The following is a 14,994-nucleotide window of genomic DNA, read 5'->3' as shown; positions in this document are numbered from 1 at the left end:
CTGCTTCGTGAAGGGTGTGCCCGGTAACTACTGTGCGGACGTTGACAGCTCTCGTCTTTCTCAGCGAGTCAGGAGTATTGCAAGGGAGTGATTATGGGAGTTAATGCACAGGGTGTGGCATGAGGCACCCTAGAAATACACCTGGTTGGTCCATCCAACTAGCAGGTCCCAACACTGGTTCTGGCTACCTGGCTTCTTGCGTTACCGCAAAATTCATAAAATGCTAATGCACATTTCTTAAAAACTCGTACCTGCCAACGCACTGGGGTACATGCGCTGCAGGTGTCACAGGCCGTTGCCCCCCCCAGTCCTGTGGGTGCAGGAGAAGCCGAGTCAGCATGGGGCGAGGCCACTGGGCCCTACGGGGACTTCCTTCTCAGCGAGTCACCAGCATCGCCACACACCCATGTGGGAGCTGGCCGCGCCAGGCGTGGCGCCCCCTTGTGGATCACTGGCTGCTGCGTCTCCCACCTTTGGCATCTCACTCATGACGTGTCTCCATGGGGGCCTCTTTGGGTCCCCTTGTTTGGGGCTCCCTGTGCGTCCTGGGCTTCCACATCTCATGCATTGCCAGCTCAGGGGGGTTTCCTGTCGTCATTTCCTCAAACAGGTCTCCAGTCTCTTGCTTCTCTCGTCTCCTGGTGTCCTCCTGATGCACATGTTGTTAAGCTCGTTGTGGCCCAGAGGCCCCCTTAAACCAGCCTCAGTTTGGGGGATTTTCTCCTGTTCCGATTGGGTGTGTTCTGCCACCTCGTCTTCCAAGTCACTGACTTGGTCCTCTGCTTCACGTAACCCGCTGCTGCTGCCTCCCTCTGACGTCCTCCTCATTCCCGCCGTCATGTGCCCCGTTTCTCACGAGTCCTTCCCTGTGTCTTCTGTCCCCACTTCTGTGTTTCCTGCGTCTGTGCTGAAGTTCCCCCTGAGGTCCTCTGCTCCTGGGTGCCCCGAGCAGCCTCATGGCCTGTTCTGCCTCTCACTGGGGTAAAACCCACGCTGCTGCTTGTCTGATGGAAGTGTTTCTCCTCCAGGCTCCAAAGACGTGGTGATAAAGGCGCAGGTGCTGGCTGGCGGCAGAGGGAAAGGAACATTTGAAGGTGGCCTCAAAGGAGGAGTGAAGATAGTCTTCTCGTAAGTCACGTTTTTGAAAAAAGGCATCGTTATTAAAGAAGGGAATCATACATTGTAAGAGATTCCCCTCCTTATTGAATTGATGAAGACACTGAAATTTAACTATTAGATGAAATAAGATTTTAGCTATCATATGCTTTTGTTTTTCTCATTTGGAGGAAAAAGAGTTTTGAGTTCTTTTTCTTATTTCAGTCCAGAAGAAGCAAAAGCGGTTTCCTCACAAATGATTGGTAAAAAGTTGTTTACCAAACAAACAGGAGAAAAGGGCAGAATTTGCAATCAAGTATTGGTTTGTGAGCGAAGATATCCCAGGAGAGAATACTACTTTGCCATAACAATGGAAAGGTCATTTCAAGTGAGTAATTGTCATGATGTATTTTGGGTGATTTTAATACATTCAGTTGTAAAACTTGGTTATTAGTTGTTTGTGTATGTCACAGCACACTGTTTATTTTTGTGTCATTTAAAAAAATAGCATGGCTGATGCCGTAACATTTCATATATAATATTGAGGTTAAAAAAAAGCTATATAGGTAAGGCCCTGCTGAAATAAAATCCACGGGATTTCTAAATTGTTGGTTTGCTAAGGGCGACTTAAACCATGCCTGGGTTCCACAGACTCAGAGAGTGGTTTCCAGCAGAGTGAACTATGCCCCCGGAAGGAAGGACGGAACCTGAGCCCAGTGAGAGAGTGTGTGTCCCTGGCTTCCCCTTTGTCTCTCTCGCCCTGTTGGAGTCTCTGATGGTCTGGCGTTGGTCTCCCTCGATGATGATGCGGTGGCATCTGGGGAGCTGAAGGGCAGCATCTGGTGACGAGAGACGTGGTCCAGGGAGCGCAGCCCTCAGTCCACGTCCTCTTCTCGGAGCCTGAAACGCAGCAGCGAACTTAGGGCGTCCGGCGAAGAGAAGGGGTTTGCTTGCGCAGACCGAGCCAGAAAGCACTGAGCACTAACTCATCGTTTCGCACCGCAGGTGTCTGGCCGTCCGCCTGCACGGGTCGCGCTGCAGGGCCGAGGCCGTGGTAACTGGCTCGTGCTCGCTAAGCCGGGTCACACTCGGATGCCCTGGTGAGGGTTTGCTGAGAGAGAAACTGTAATGGTCCTAAAAGCAGTTTTCTTATATAAAAAAAAGCTTTTTAAAAAAGTTATTTTTGTTATTTTTTATAGTGATTTTCATCCCTATAGTTAATTAAATCTTCTAGTAATGTTTGAATATTTTAAAGTATCTTTGTAACTTTTAAGTTTTATAAGAAAGTACCTTATTTTGCTGTGTATGATACACACATTTTTGCCCAAATTTTTGAGGGAAAAACAAGGATGCACATTATACATGGGTATAATAATGGGGCGTAATAATCCCGTGTGTAATGCACACAAAAACGTGGGTGTGTGTTTACACAGCAAAATACGGTACCTCTTGAGGCGGCACTACCTGACGGTGAACACCCACTCAGGACGTGAGGCGGAGAGCTCGGGCGTCCTCCCCTCTGTGGGTCCCCCGTGTGGCAGAGCCCGGCTGTGTGGGTCGTCCTAGCGGTCCCATGAGCGTGACCGTGCACACCACACACGTTTGCAAAAATTGTGCTTTTGCAAATTCACTTCTTTTCACTCTGTTTTTACCTTTTCGTTGGCATTATATATCAACATCTGTCATTCCGTTACTGACCACGTTTTTACTTTTTGTTACGGCCCGAAACGCAGTGTGTACGCCTGAGCAGTTTGAGACAGGAGCCCGTCCCGTCGCACGTTCAGAGCAGCGCGCGGTGGCTGGAGTAGCTGTAGCGAACCGAAAGTGCATCTTTAAAGATAGTGCAACGCACCAAGGAGACTTTATTTAGGATTAGAGCATTAGGGACGAGGTTGGAATTTGAGTTCATCTTAAGGATGCTAATAATCAGAGAACTAGTTCAGTCTCATTAAGGAAAAAAGTGTTTTTGTTTCATTTGCAAAATGAAATACAAAAACGAATACATAATTATAATAATTCAGACTGAAGATTTGATAGTACTAGTAAAACCGTTTGGCTAAAGACATTATCATGTTCTCTGATGTTCTCACATTAGACCACTGGGGAGTGGGTTGGTGTTACTTTTTGGGACATAGTGAATTTTTTTAGAATCCCTATAGATGGGTCCCTATTAAACAACGAAATAATCAGTCAGTCCTGGCCAGGTGGCTCGGTTGGTGAGAGCATCATCCTGAAATGCCAAGGTTGCAGGTTCAATTCCCAGTAATGACACATACAAGAATCAACCAATGAATGCATAAATAATTGGAACAACATTGATGTTTCTCTCCTCTCTCTTTCTCTTCCTTCCTCTCACTCTAAAATCAGTTTTTAAAAACGCACGCTGACATGACAGCTGTCACATGGAATCTAACAGAATGGTTCTGGATGAAGTTAGGGACAACTAAGTGCTACTAGAGCCATCCTATGGAAAAAAACAAACAAACCCTTTGGCCACCCCAGTGTAAGCAGGGTTTGCTACTGTCTGCAGTTTTACGCATCTACTGGGGGACCTGGAATGTGTCCCCTGCAAATTAGGGGGTACAACTGCATTGCGAAAAATGAGAAAGCTATTTGGAACAGAATATGAAAGTCGTGGCCAAACAGCCAGTTGCTGAGGAGCCGAGTGTGGGGGTGCAGCACGCCCCGTGAGAAGTGCCCGTTGGTCAGGCCACAGGGCCTGCGGGGTGGGTCACAGCGTCCCTGGGCTACGCCTTCTCTCCTTCGGGGAAGTGTCTGCTCAAGGCCACCCTCCATTTTTAAGTTGGGTTGTTGGTTTTCTGCTGTTGAGCTGTAGTTCTCTGTATGTGCATATTTAGGATATTAACCTCATTAAATGCACGGTTTGCAGATATTTTCTCCTACTCTGTAGGCTACCTTTTCATTGTTGTTTTTCTTCTGCTGTGTAGAAGGTTCTGTTTGGTATAGTACTGTTTATTTTTGCTTTTGTCACTTGTGCTTTGTTGTCTTATCCCAGAAATTGCTGTCAAATCTAATGTCATGAGGCTCTTCCCCGATGCTTTATATGAGGAGTTTTCATGGTTTCAGGTCCTACGTTTAGGTCCTTAACCCATCCTGAGCTGATTTTTGAATCTGGTGTAAGGTAAAGGTCCCACTTCATTATTTCACTCATGAATGTCCCGTTTCTCCAGCACGTTTGTCGAAGATACCGCCCTTTAGCCATGGTGTAGCCTTTGGCTCCTCCGTCTGGACTGTTTGACCACGTACATGAGGGTTTATTGCTGGGCCCTCTGTTCTGTCCACCGTTCTGTGTGTCGGCTTGCACGGCGGGTCCATGCCCTTTGATTATTGTAGTTTTGTAACGTGTTTTGAAAGGAGGAAGTATGAGGCCTCTAGCTTTGTTTTCTTTTTCGAGATTATTTGGGTTATTCAAGGTCCTTTGAGAGTCCATGTGAGTTTTAGGAATTTTTTTTCTATTTTTGCAAAAAAAAAATGGAAAAAAGGTTGTATTGGGGAAAAAATACCATTGGGATTACAGTATGGATTACACTGAATTTGTAGATTGCTTTGGGTAACGGACATTTTAACAAAACTAGGTCTCCGGGTCCGTGAACACAGGATGCCTCTCTGTTTGCGTCCGCCTCGGCTTCGCTCAGCAGTGCTTTGTGGCTGTCAGTGGACAGGTCCTCCGTTTCCTCGGTTAAGTTTGTTCCTCACGTTATTCTTTTCTGATGCTGTTGTTAATGGATCCTTTTCTTAATTTCCTGTTTGGATTTTTTTTTTACTGTTCATGCTATTACGTTTGCCCCAATCTCCCCCTTTTGCCCCCTCCCTCGCCCCTCGTTCCCACAGTCAGGCCCCACGCCGTTGTTTATGTCCGTGGGTGCGCACGCCCGTTTTGGCCAGCACGTGTCTGTGATCTGTTCCCTCACAGTGAGCCCTTGTCACCTTCCACTCTTCCGTGACCTCAGCTGCACATTTATCACAAGGGGGCGCCTGTGCGGGAGGCGCTGGGACAAATTCTCAAGCGCATTTAAAAGTCGGAATGGGGAGTAACGGGCATGTAAGTCCGAGAGCGTGCACAAATCCATTTAACATTTTATTGATGGGTCCAAAGTAAAACCTGAGTGTTCTGGCTGTTTCTCCTCCCGCTAGGGTCCTGTACTAATAGGAAGTTCTCAGGGAGGTGTCAACATCGAAGAAGTCGCCGCAGAGAACCCTGACTCCATAGTGAAGGAACCTATTGATATCGTAGAAGGCATCAAAAAGGAGCAAGCCGTCCGGGTATGTCGTATCCCAGAACGTGTCTAGCGTTTGGTTAGGTGATTATAGTACCTGAAGAAAGAGAGTTAACTTTGGACAAGTGAAATGACTGACAGAACTTAAAAAAATTTTTTGAGTGTCAGGACACACTAATGCCTTGTTGAAAGGGCAGCTGTTAGAAGTTTCTGCAGCAAGTACCCACGCCTGGTGCGGCGAACAGCGACTCCTGATGTCACCACCTACCCACTCGTTCCCGTCCCCTGACTGGCCCCAGTTCCTTCCCGCCCACGCTTCGTGCGAGCGGGGACAGACGAACCAGCTGAGAGCCGTGGGCTTCCCCTGTGCACGCACACGCGTGATCGAGCCTGCCCACGGCTTCGCTGGTCGGTGCGGTTCTCGTGGGCGGCCCCCCGCCCCAAGGAGAGCCGACCCGGGCGTGCAGCTGACCGCTCCGCGTGGCCTGAGACGGGGCGCAGCGTGTTCGGCCCGGATGTGGAGCCAGGTGGCCCTGTTAGACGAAGGGTTTGAATGTGCCAGTTTGAGCGACATGCGCGTGGGCCAGTGGGAATCGCCGAAAGCGGCTTCCGGTGTTGGCGGTCCGCAGAGTGAGGCTCCTGACCGCACAGCGGTCTGGAGGGGCAGAGAGAGCTCCCCGGGGAAGCTGGAAGCGGGCCGTCGAGGCCAGTGAGTGGCACACACGATGAGAGGGGACAGCGGTCCGATGCAGTGGGCGTCCAGCGAGGGTGGCGGCTGGGGCTGCAGGCGGGCGCGGGAGGAGGCGCTTACTGACAGGGGTGCTCGGAGCAGGGCTCCACCGAGACCGCCGCTCTCTGAGCGAGGGACACGGTTCGCACCTAGCCAGTGCCTGGCAGACTCCCGTCATTCTGGGTTGACCCGAAGTCTGCGGGAACTTCCAGACGTTCAAGCCTGAAAGAGTGGCTCGTGACCTGTCGGTTGCCTCTCGCTCCCCCCAACCAGGGCCTGGCCCACAACCCGGGCTTGTGTCCTGACTGGGAATTGGACTGGCGACCCTTTGGTGTTGGGGATGACGCCCAGCCCACTGAGCCACGCTGGTCACGGCTCGTTCTTCTTTATTTGAATTGAGTTCTTAACCAGAAATGGCATTTCTTAGCTTGATCAATCACTTCATATATTGGCACTGGACTTTTTGCAAACAATCACCTTCACCCTCCAAGAACTTGAGATCCCATCACTGAAGGGGGGGTGCAGTGCGGCCTGTGACAGGGCCTGGAGGGGGAAGCCCTCCGGGGCGCTCCTGAGTGGAGCAGCAGTTGGGGGGATGCAGACTCGGGGTCCACTGCCGGGCTTGTGAGTCAGACCTTCGAGGCGGGGCCTGCACAGGTGTGCTCTTTCGGGAGCCGCACACGGAGTTAGAAACCTCTGCTCAAGCCTGCTGACTCCTCTGTGAGATTAGGAGTTCACACCCTGCATCTTTCAGGGCCCCAGGGCGGGGCAAGGGGAGGTTCACAGTGGGGAGTATGCAGAGCACAGAGTTTACGCTGGCGTCATCACTCACCGACTGTTGAGTTTTCCATACAAACAGCTGTGAGCTGCTTGCTCTGACCCCCTCTGCCCGTCGTGTGCTCAGTCGAGTGTGGGATGAGTGAGGTGGCGCGGGTGTGACTGGGCGCGGCCTCCTTGCTTGGTAGATGCTCTGCACAGGTCCCCGACAGGCGACCCAGGGTGACCGAGTGTGCTGGCCGCTGTTCGGGCCCCTTGGGCCCTCAGCCCGCTGCCGTTTGCATCCCGGCGTGTAGTTTTCATGCAGCGTCAAGCAGGCCGGCCGCGAGGCTGAGGGGCCGTGTGCAGGCCGTGGAATGAGCACGGGCCGGAACACGAGGCGCGTGGCCAGTGTGTGGCCTGTGTGTGGCCTCCGAGACTTGCCCTCGGCTGCGGAGTGGACGCCACCTGCCCCGTGAGGAGGGTCCAGGTGCAGAGGGTCTGTGTGAGCTCTAGTGGTGACCTCAGCCCCTGCAAATGACCACACTGACTCACGTAGCAGACGGGCCCCTTCTGACGTGCAGTCGCTGCGTGTCGACTGGGTGTGCGTGGCACCCTGTGCTAAAGAGACAAATTGCTTTCAGCTGGCGCAGAAGATGGGGTTCCCGCACAACATCGTGGATTCTGCGGCGGAAAACATGGTCAGGCTCTACAACCTGTTCCTGAAGTACGACGCGACTATGGTGGAGATCAACCCGATGGTGGAGGACTCCGACGGGGCCGGTAGGCTGCCCTCGCCCGCCCAGCCCCGCCTGGCGCTTGCCCGCCCCCGGGGGGTTCGCTCAGGGAGCTGAACGCGTGAGGACGTGAACGCCGCCCTGTGCAGAGGCCTGTTTTGTGCTCAGCGGAGGGGGGGGGGGTGTAAACATTCAGGGGGCTCGTCGGAGCAGACTCTTGAAATGTCTGAAGCGTATGCTAAGGTCCACACAGAGGGCTTAGGGCTGTGTCGTCCAGCGCGGTGGCCACCGGCTGTGTGCGGCGATCAAAATTAATCAAAACGACACGAGGTTCGAGTGCCCTCAGTCACACTGGCCACATTTCAGGGGCCCCGTGGCCACACGCGGGCACCGTGCCGGGCAGCACGCAGACGGAGCGGCAGCTTTGGGGCCCGCGCCGGCCTGATCGCCGCGAGCGTTCGGCCGCAGAGACACGGCGGGTCTTCACTTCAGCCACTGGCGTGTGCGGTGGCCGTCCTTGTGACGGCTTTTCTTCCACACGTGCTGGAAAGGGCAAGACTGAACTGTCACGTCTTTCATCTAAAATTATTTTCCTTACGGAGCACAGCCTAGGAACTCTGCTCCCTAGGGACCCCGCCCGAAGAGTGCCTGCGGCGGAGGACCACCTCCGCTGGCCCCCCGGGGGGGCCTGCCGCGGCCCCCGGGTCCGCACCCACGGGGCCCAGCGAGGGCTGCTCACTGCCTGCGCTCCCTGCGCCGCGCTCGCTCTCCTGCCGGCACGTTGACTTCCTTCGCACCGTGGGCGCACACGCACCCCTCGCCTGACCTTTAGAACAAATTAACGCCAACTAAAAAGGAAAATGTTGACCCGCAATTTAAAAGTCTCAACAAATACTAAGAATAACATAGTTAACAGTCTTTAAGCACAAAGCAGTAAAATTAGAAATTAATGTAAGACATCATCCTGTTTTTTAAAATGAATGAGAATACTTCAGTTCATGAGTTAATTCAGAAATAATGGAAGTGAGAAAATGTTTAACACCAAGCAAACGGCAGAGTACATACACTCTTTGGAAGGAAGAGTGACCCAGAGTGGTCAGTTTCTTAGTTGATACATAACTTACATGCAACTAAGAATTTTGAACCTGAAAAATGGACCATTACACAGTTCATATGGGAAATAAAAGGATAAAAATTGCCAATATTGTTTTTTCTGTTCAACAGCATTCATTTGCTATGCTGGGTGAACTTTCGCTAAGGCACTGCTTACTGTGAATACGGCATTATAGGGACCCCCACAACTTGCTGATACAGAGACGAAACAGTGCAAGGAACGCCCCCTGACCCCCTGCTCTGAACCACCAGTCGTTTACGTCCCGCCCTGTCTGCGCTGCCACCCTCCTCCTCCCTGCACTGTGGGCGCGTGTACTGATAGGCCCTTAGAGCCATCCGAGCACTAGTGGGAGACACTGTTCTCCGTCACCCCTAAACGTGTTGGTGTCTGAGAACACTCCTTCGCGTAACCTCGACACGTTTATCAAAACCAGGGAATTGAACGTTGATCGAGTGCTGTCTGATCCACGATACACCCGCCAGGTGGGGACAGTGCCTTCATTCCCACCCCCACTCCCGGTCCAGTGCCCCCGTGGGTTTAGGCGCCAGCTCCGCGTGACCTCAGAGAGCGCCTCGAGTTTGCTTTGTGTCTTGACCTTGACACACATACGGCCCATGTGTTTGTTTTTGTGGAGAGGGGTCGTTTATTTCGTAGAATGTCAAGGTATTTTTTCCTTTTCTTTACCTGTTGTCTAGAATATGCGTAGAAGCAGTAACTTTGAAGGGGTAGTTTCAATTCCAGGCTCTCTTTTTGAAGATGCAGTTTTGAATTCATTGTGAACAAACATAAGTTGAAATACTTTCAATAACGTAGCAGAATGTGTTTTTCCGCTGAACTGAAGAATGTTTGGTTATTGGATGGTTTACTGTATCTGTCTTGAAATTAAGATCACTTTCTCTTTTTTCCCTTGAAGTGCTCTGCATGGATGCAAAGATCAACTTTGATTCTAATTCCGCTTACCGCCAGAAGGAAATCTTTGCTCTCCAGGACTGGACCCAGGAAGACGAGAGGGACAGAGCCGCGGCGAAGGCGGATATCAACTACATCGGCCTCGACGGGAACATAGGCTGTCTCGGTACCGTGCTCCCTCGCTAAGGGTCCGGCCGGCTCAGCTTTCTGAGCTTCACCTTCTATTTTTTTTAAAGATTTTATTTATTTTTTTTTTAGAAAGGGGAGGGAGGGAGATAGAGAGAGAGAGAAACATCAATGTGCGGTTGCTGGGGGTTGTGGCCTGCAACCCAGGCATGTACCCTGACTGGGAATCGAACCTGGGACACTTTGGTTCCCAGCCCGCACGCAGTCCACTGAGCTACGCCAGCCAGGGCGTGAGCTTCACCTCCTTTGTGCTGTTGCTCACACACACCATTCCCCCCCTCCCCCTCAGTGAACGGCGCCGGTCTGGCCATGGCCACGATGGACATCATAAAGCTCCACGGAGGGACGCCGGCCAACTTCCTGGATGTCGGCGGCGGCGCGACGGTCCATCAAGTAACGGAAGCGTTTAAGCTCATCACTTCCGATAAAAAGGTGAGGGCGGGGCTTGGGTTTCAGAGTGCGAAAGGTGAGCTGGCAGACGTGATTGGCACCCAGCTGAGCATTTAAGTGTGAAAGCCCCCCATCGTTTGAGAACACGGGCTGCGGTCAAACTCGGTCACGGTCAACCACGGAGAAAGGCAAGTTCCCGCGGTGACTCGGCACCCAAGGTGAAGGGACACCGGATTGTCAGGTAGTGAGAACGGCAGTTACCGGCATGGGGGTGCGTCCCTATGAAAATCTGTAAAGCCTAAAAAGAAGAAGATAAAAATCATCTTCAGTTTTGTCCAGACAACTTTGGTAGTAACTATTGATGTACAGTATCTTGATCTGTCTGTAACTCCACCAGAGTGTGGTTCATTAAACATGAAAACGGAAAATACTTTCGGTAAAGGATAGAAGAATCGGTGAGACAGTGCAGGAACCCCGACCCCGCGGGCTGCAGGCTGGGCGTGGCGCGCAGCGAGGGGCGGATGCACGCAAGGCAGCAGAGCATCCCCTGGCCCACCAGGGCCCGGCGGGCGTGAAGAATAGGGAGAGGGGAGGGGAGGGGACAGTTAACGAGCGCGAGCTGGAGATCTGGCGTGTGGCGTCGCCTTGCTGCACGCGGTCAGGGTCGTCCTGCTGGCGGACGGCTGTGTTAATGGGGGCCAGGTGACGGGCACCAGGAGGCCCGTGTGGGGCGCAAGGGGACAGGTGACGGGCACTAGGAGGCCTGCCCGTGTGGGGCACAAGAGGACAGGTGACAGGCACCAGGAGGCCTGCCCGTGTGGGGCGGAAGGGAACAGGTGACGGGCACCAGGAGGCCTGCCCGTGTGGGGCGGAAGGGGACAGGTGCTCGGTGCCCAGGCGTCAGCAGGGAGACCTACAGGGGGCGGCTCCTCGGTCCGAACGTGGTTCCACGGAACCGACTTGCATCGTGAGGGACAAACACCGGTGTTTTCTCGGGGAGGAGGGACACACCCTCATTTCTGTGAAACCTGAACCTGCCGAAACCCGCGTCTCGCGCAGGTGCTGGCCATCCTGGTGAACATCTTCGGCGGCATCATGCGGTGTGACGTCATCGCGCAGGGCATCGTCATGGCCGTGAAGGACTTGGAGATCCGCATCCCCATCGTGGTGCGGCTGCAGGGTGAGTGTGGCGCGGCCGCGGCTGCGCCCCGAACCCCGGCTGCGCGAACGTTCCGGCTCCCAGGAGTTCCGCCCCTCTGGAGTGCGGCCGTGTCCCTCGGGGAGGGTGGCACACGACTGGGACTCTAGAAGCTGGCGTGGAGTTTTCCAGCAGGGGGCGGAGTCGCTCGTACTTCCACTCGGTGCGGTCCGAGGCGCGGTGTGTGTCGCGCTCTGTCCTGAGTCCGAGGTCCTGACTCGCGCTGGTCGTGCGCGGTGTGGCGTCCCGGCTGCCTCCGCGTCCCGTGCGGCTGCCGGGGTCGGCCGGTGCGCCGCGCGGAGTGGCCAGCGGGCTCTCGTGCTTCAGGGCCGCGCTCTGCGCGGGGACGGGCGTCTTCCACGCGTCTGTGCAGACGTTTAAAACCCCCTTCGTCACATGATGCTTTTCAGGTACACGCGTGGATGACGCCAAGGCACTGATCGCGGACAGTGGGCTGAAAATTCTCGCCTGCGACGACCTGGACGAAGCTGCTAAAATGGTGAGCGGCCGGCGGCTGCAGAAGGAGCCTCGGTGGCGCTGCGGTCGGTTGCACGTCCCTGACTTCCGTTCATCTGTAGCCTCTCCTCTGTCTTCTGTGTTCCCGGCGGTCGCTGAACAGGCCAGGCTGGCGGTCTCGTGGTCTTTCCCACAGTCGGGGCAGTCGTGGGTGTGTCCCTGGGGCGTCTTCTCCCGTATTTCCCGTCCACCGGCCGCCCCGGTCTGCCGGTCCGGTCGTGTGGGTTTAGGTTTGGGAGCAAGGGGCAGGAGTGTTTTGCGGCCGGTGCTGTGTCCCTCCACAGGAAGGGTGTGACTGCTGTCGGGTCTTCCTGGCTAGGTGGCGCTGGCAGGCACTGGCAGTCATAGCTCAGGCCTAACGGTTTTCCGTAAATGCGAAATACCTAAGGTTGACGTCCCCATTCTGCCTACTATACGGGGCGCTTGTGAAAGGGGGAACTCCCTGCTGTCGGCACCTGTTGGCTATCAGTGGCAGGAAGCAAGCTGTGCGTAGGAAAAGCAGGACCGTTACTCGGTCATTTGCTTCGTTGATGAGTCTGCAGAGTAGTGAGTCCATTCCGTTCCGTCCTGTGGAAGTGACCCTGGCTTTGTTCTCATGTTGTTGTGAGGCGCGTGTGGAGTGTGTGCACACAGATGCACACGCACATGCATGTGCTAGCCTGACCTCGTGGATCTGCGTAGGCCTGTTGGATGGGCTCCAATCCATTTCAGTTGTTTTTGCTGATGCTCAAGTGGTCCGGCCTGTGGGCAGTGGGAGCCTCCTCGGGGGCACTCCTGAGTCCTCCCGTCGGCCCTGTGATGGGCTCCGTGCTTTGACCCCATGCGCCAGGCTCACCTCTGCGCGGTCTGCCCAGACCCGCCTGGAGTCAGCCACGTGGAGTTTAGAGATCACGTTTGAGCTCTCAGGGTTCTTACGGCTGCTGGGTCGTTCGTTGTTTCTGGGCTTTTTAAGTGGTACGTGTAGGAAGAGATGTTGAAGATACGCCCAGGAGAAGTGCGGTAGTACAGGTCTGGTCTTGTCACCCCCCCCCCCCCCCCGGGTCACATGGACGCGCAGAGACGCTCGCTCACTCTGTCCCTCAGAGCGGGCGTGGCAGTTGTGCGGGCAGCGCCGACCACACGGCTGCCTGCTAGGCGCAGTCGGGGGTTTGTGGGCGCAGCTCCTTCTGTCCTTGAAGCATTCCTCATCGCTTAAGGGGTTTTAAATGAACGCACGTGAAACAGCTGTGTGTTTTATCCAGCTTGGGATGCAGTTAGTGTCATTCAGAATTTTTTTTTCTAAGGAATTGCTTTCAAAAACAAAACCACCAATTTTTTTGGTATTACATAAACACTTACTTGGTTCCAAGTGTGGTGGCTGTAGAACAAAGTACATTCAGAGAATCTGACCGCCACACCCACTCCTGATTCCTCCCCCCCCCCCCAGGCAGTCCACTTTGTGAGCAGTGTGCACGCACACATGCATGCGTGTGCGCTGTCCCTTGTCATACGGTCATTACATGCATTTTTCCTCATCTGCCGCACTGCACAGTGTGTCTCGCACACTCCGCCGTCACAGACACACGGATGTTTCCAAAGGAGAACTGTGGGTTCTTCCCACCTGTGTTTGTGGACATTTCCCAGCATGCTCTTGGGGGCTGTGTGGGCTAATCAGTAGTGGGCTTCTGGGATTTGCTGAGCTAACGTCATTTCGTAAGAATGATAAGGGTCTTGGTGTGTCTTCGGGACGACTCTGGGAAAGGACCTGTTAGTAAACAGGCTTCACCGTGCTTTAGAGACAGAGGGTCTTAGACTCAGTCCTGAGTTTATGTGACGGTCTGAGCAAGGGGGTAGCAGGGGGAAGGTGGCTCAGAAAGCCTGTCTGACTCGGAGGGACAGGAGGGGTCTGGCCGGGGCAGTGATCAGATGAGCAATGAGGTGAGGTTTTGGGGTGGACAGGCTGCAGCTGGCCCCTGAAACATGCCAGTTTGCAGAGAGGGCCCGGATCAAGGGAAGCGTTGTGGGCGTGGAAGGAGAGGAGGCGAGTCGGCAGGACCCGGACCAGGCGGAACAGGAGGTGGACGTGAGCAGCCCACGTGCGCTGGGCTGTGGTCCAAGGTCCGCTGCCCTGGGAGACGCGGGAGGCACACAGTGGTGGTGACGCAGTAACCCTGGCCGCCGCCCCTGCGTGCCACGCACTTCTCACGCTTGCCGCACTGGGCTTTTCCCGAGCATCACCCTCCTGCGGGTGAGTGTGGTGGTGCAGGCTCGTTTTCAGGGACGAGGAAGGGGGCTAGGTGAATTAGCTCGCCCAGGGTCACACATCGTAAGCGTCTGAGTGAGGTCTGGAGCCAAGGTGCCTGGCTGACGCTGCCACCTTCCGCCGGCTCTGTGCCGGAGGGGAGAAGCCAGGGCTGTCGTTCGTCCGGGGAAACGAGTCCGAGTGACGTGTCTCGCGGTGCCGGCTGGGTGCTCTCAGACAGATCCCCGCGAGAACACTGGGGTTCAAACGGGCAACTGCCAGCTCACTGGTAGAAAGTAGAACATGAACTCTAGACCCAGACTCGTGTCCCAGCGTGGTTAGACTGGACACGTTCTTTTTTAAGAGGCAGACTTCTGTGCGGGTTGCGTTGTGTAGTATCCGGCCAAGACACTCACTGTTTCTGTCTTTAAGAAGGACAAAGTGTGGGCAGGAAAGCAGGGGGGTGCGCCGATATCAGACCTTCGTTCGGCCCCTTCGGGTGTGATGCGGCCCGTGAAGGTTTCAGGGCGTGGCCGACGGAAAGTGTCAGACCGGGTGCTGATGCGCCTGCGGGTGTGAAGCGGCGGATGTCAGAACAGCCCATGTTGCAGACAGAAAAGATGGAAAGTGCACTAATTTCACACTAAGAGTCCCGATGTCACATTTTTGTGAAAATAGACAAAGATTTTTTTATCTTTCAGGTTGTAAAGCTCTCTGAAATAGTGACCTTAGCCAAACAAGCCCAGGTGGATGTGAAGTTTCAGCTGCCGATCTGATCTGACCACACAGTGGACGGCTACCGTGGACAGCGGAAGGTTCCAGCCGGGCTTCATCGTTAAAAATACTGTGTTCTGTTCTTGTTTCTTTTCTGTTCAGTGTGTGGAAATTATAGCGCCATCTAGGC

At 54.1% G+C, this 14,994-nt stretch overlaps 1 protein-coding gene and 1 long non-coding RNA gene across 2 annotated transcripts in view; one reads left to right on the top strand and one right to left on the bottom strand.

Annotated features, from left to right (window-relative positions):
- The window catches only part of SUCLA2 (succinate-CoA ligase ADP-forming subunit beta), a 20,126-nt gene extending 5,132 nt beyond the window's left edge, over window positions 1-14,994 (top strand). The window contains exons 3-11 of the mRNA XM_028526618.2: window positions 1,029-1,128; window positions 1,321-1,483; window positions 5,251-5,379; window positions 7,464-7,602; window positions 9,584-9,745; window positions 10,055-10,197; window positions 11,215-11,335; window positions 11,764-11,852; window positions 14,792-14,994. Of these exons, the coding sequence (XP_028382419.1) occupies window positions 1,029-1,128; window positions 1,321-1,483; window positions 5,251-5,379; window positions 7,464-7,602; window positions 9,584-9,745; window positions 10,055-10,197; window positions 11,215-11,335; window positions 11,764-11,852; window positions 14,792-14,866 (1,121 nt within the window). The 3' untranslated portion in view covers window positions 14,867-14,994. The remainder of the gene's footprint in view (window positions 1-1,028; window positions 1,129-1,320; window positions 1,484-5,250; window positions 5,380-7,463; window positions 7,603-9,583; window positions 9,746-10,054; window positions 10,198-11,214; window positions 11,336-11,763; window positions 11,853-14,791) is intronic.
- LOC118497294 lies at window positions 9,576-10,128 on the bottom strand. Its single transcript, XR_004899818.1, has 2 exons — window positions 10,007-10,128; window positions 9,576-9,797 (listed from the first exon to the last, which is right to left on the bottom strand). It is a non-coding gene; the product is annotated as an uncharacterized LOC118497294 (long non-coding RNA).

The sequence above is a fragment of the Phyllostomus discolor genome, chromosome 11 (assembly GCF_004126475.2).
Source record: "Phyllostomus discolor isolate MPI-MPIP mPhyDis1 chromosome 11, mPhyDis1.pri.v3, whole genome shotgun sequence".
NCBI lineage: Eukaryota > Metazoa > Chordata > Mammalia > Chiroptera > Phyllostomidae > Phyllostomus > Phyllostomus discolor.
The sequence above is the reverse complement of the archived record's forward strand: the minus strand, read 5'-3'. Positions and strand labels throughout refer to the sequence as shown.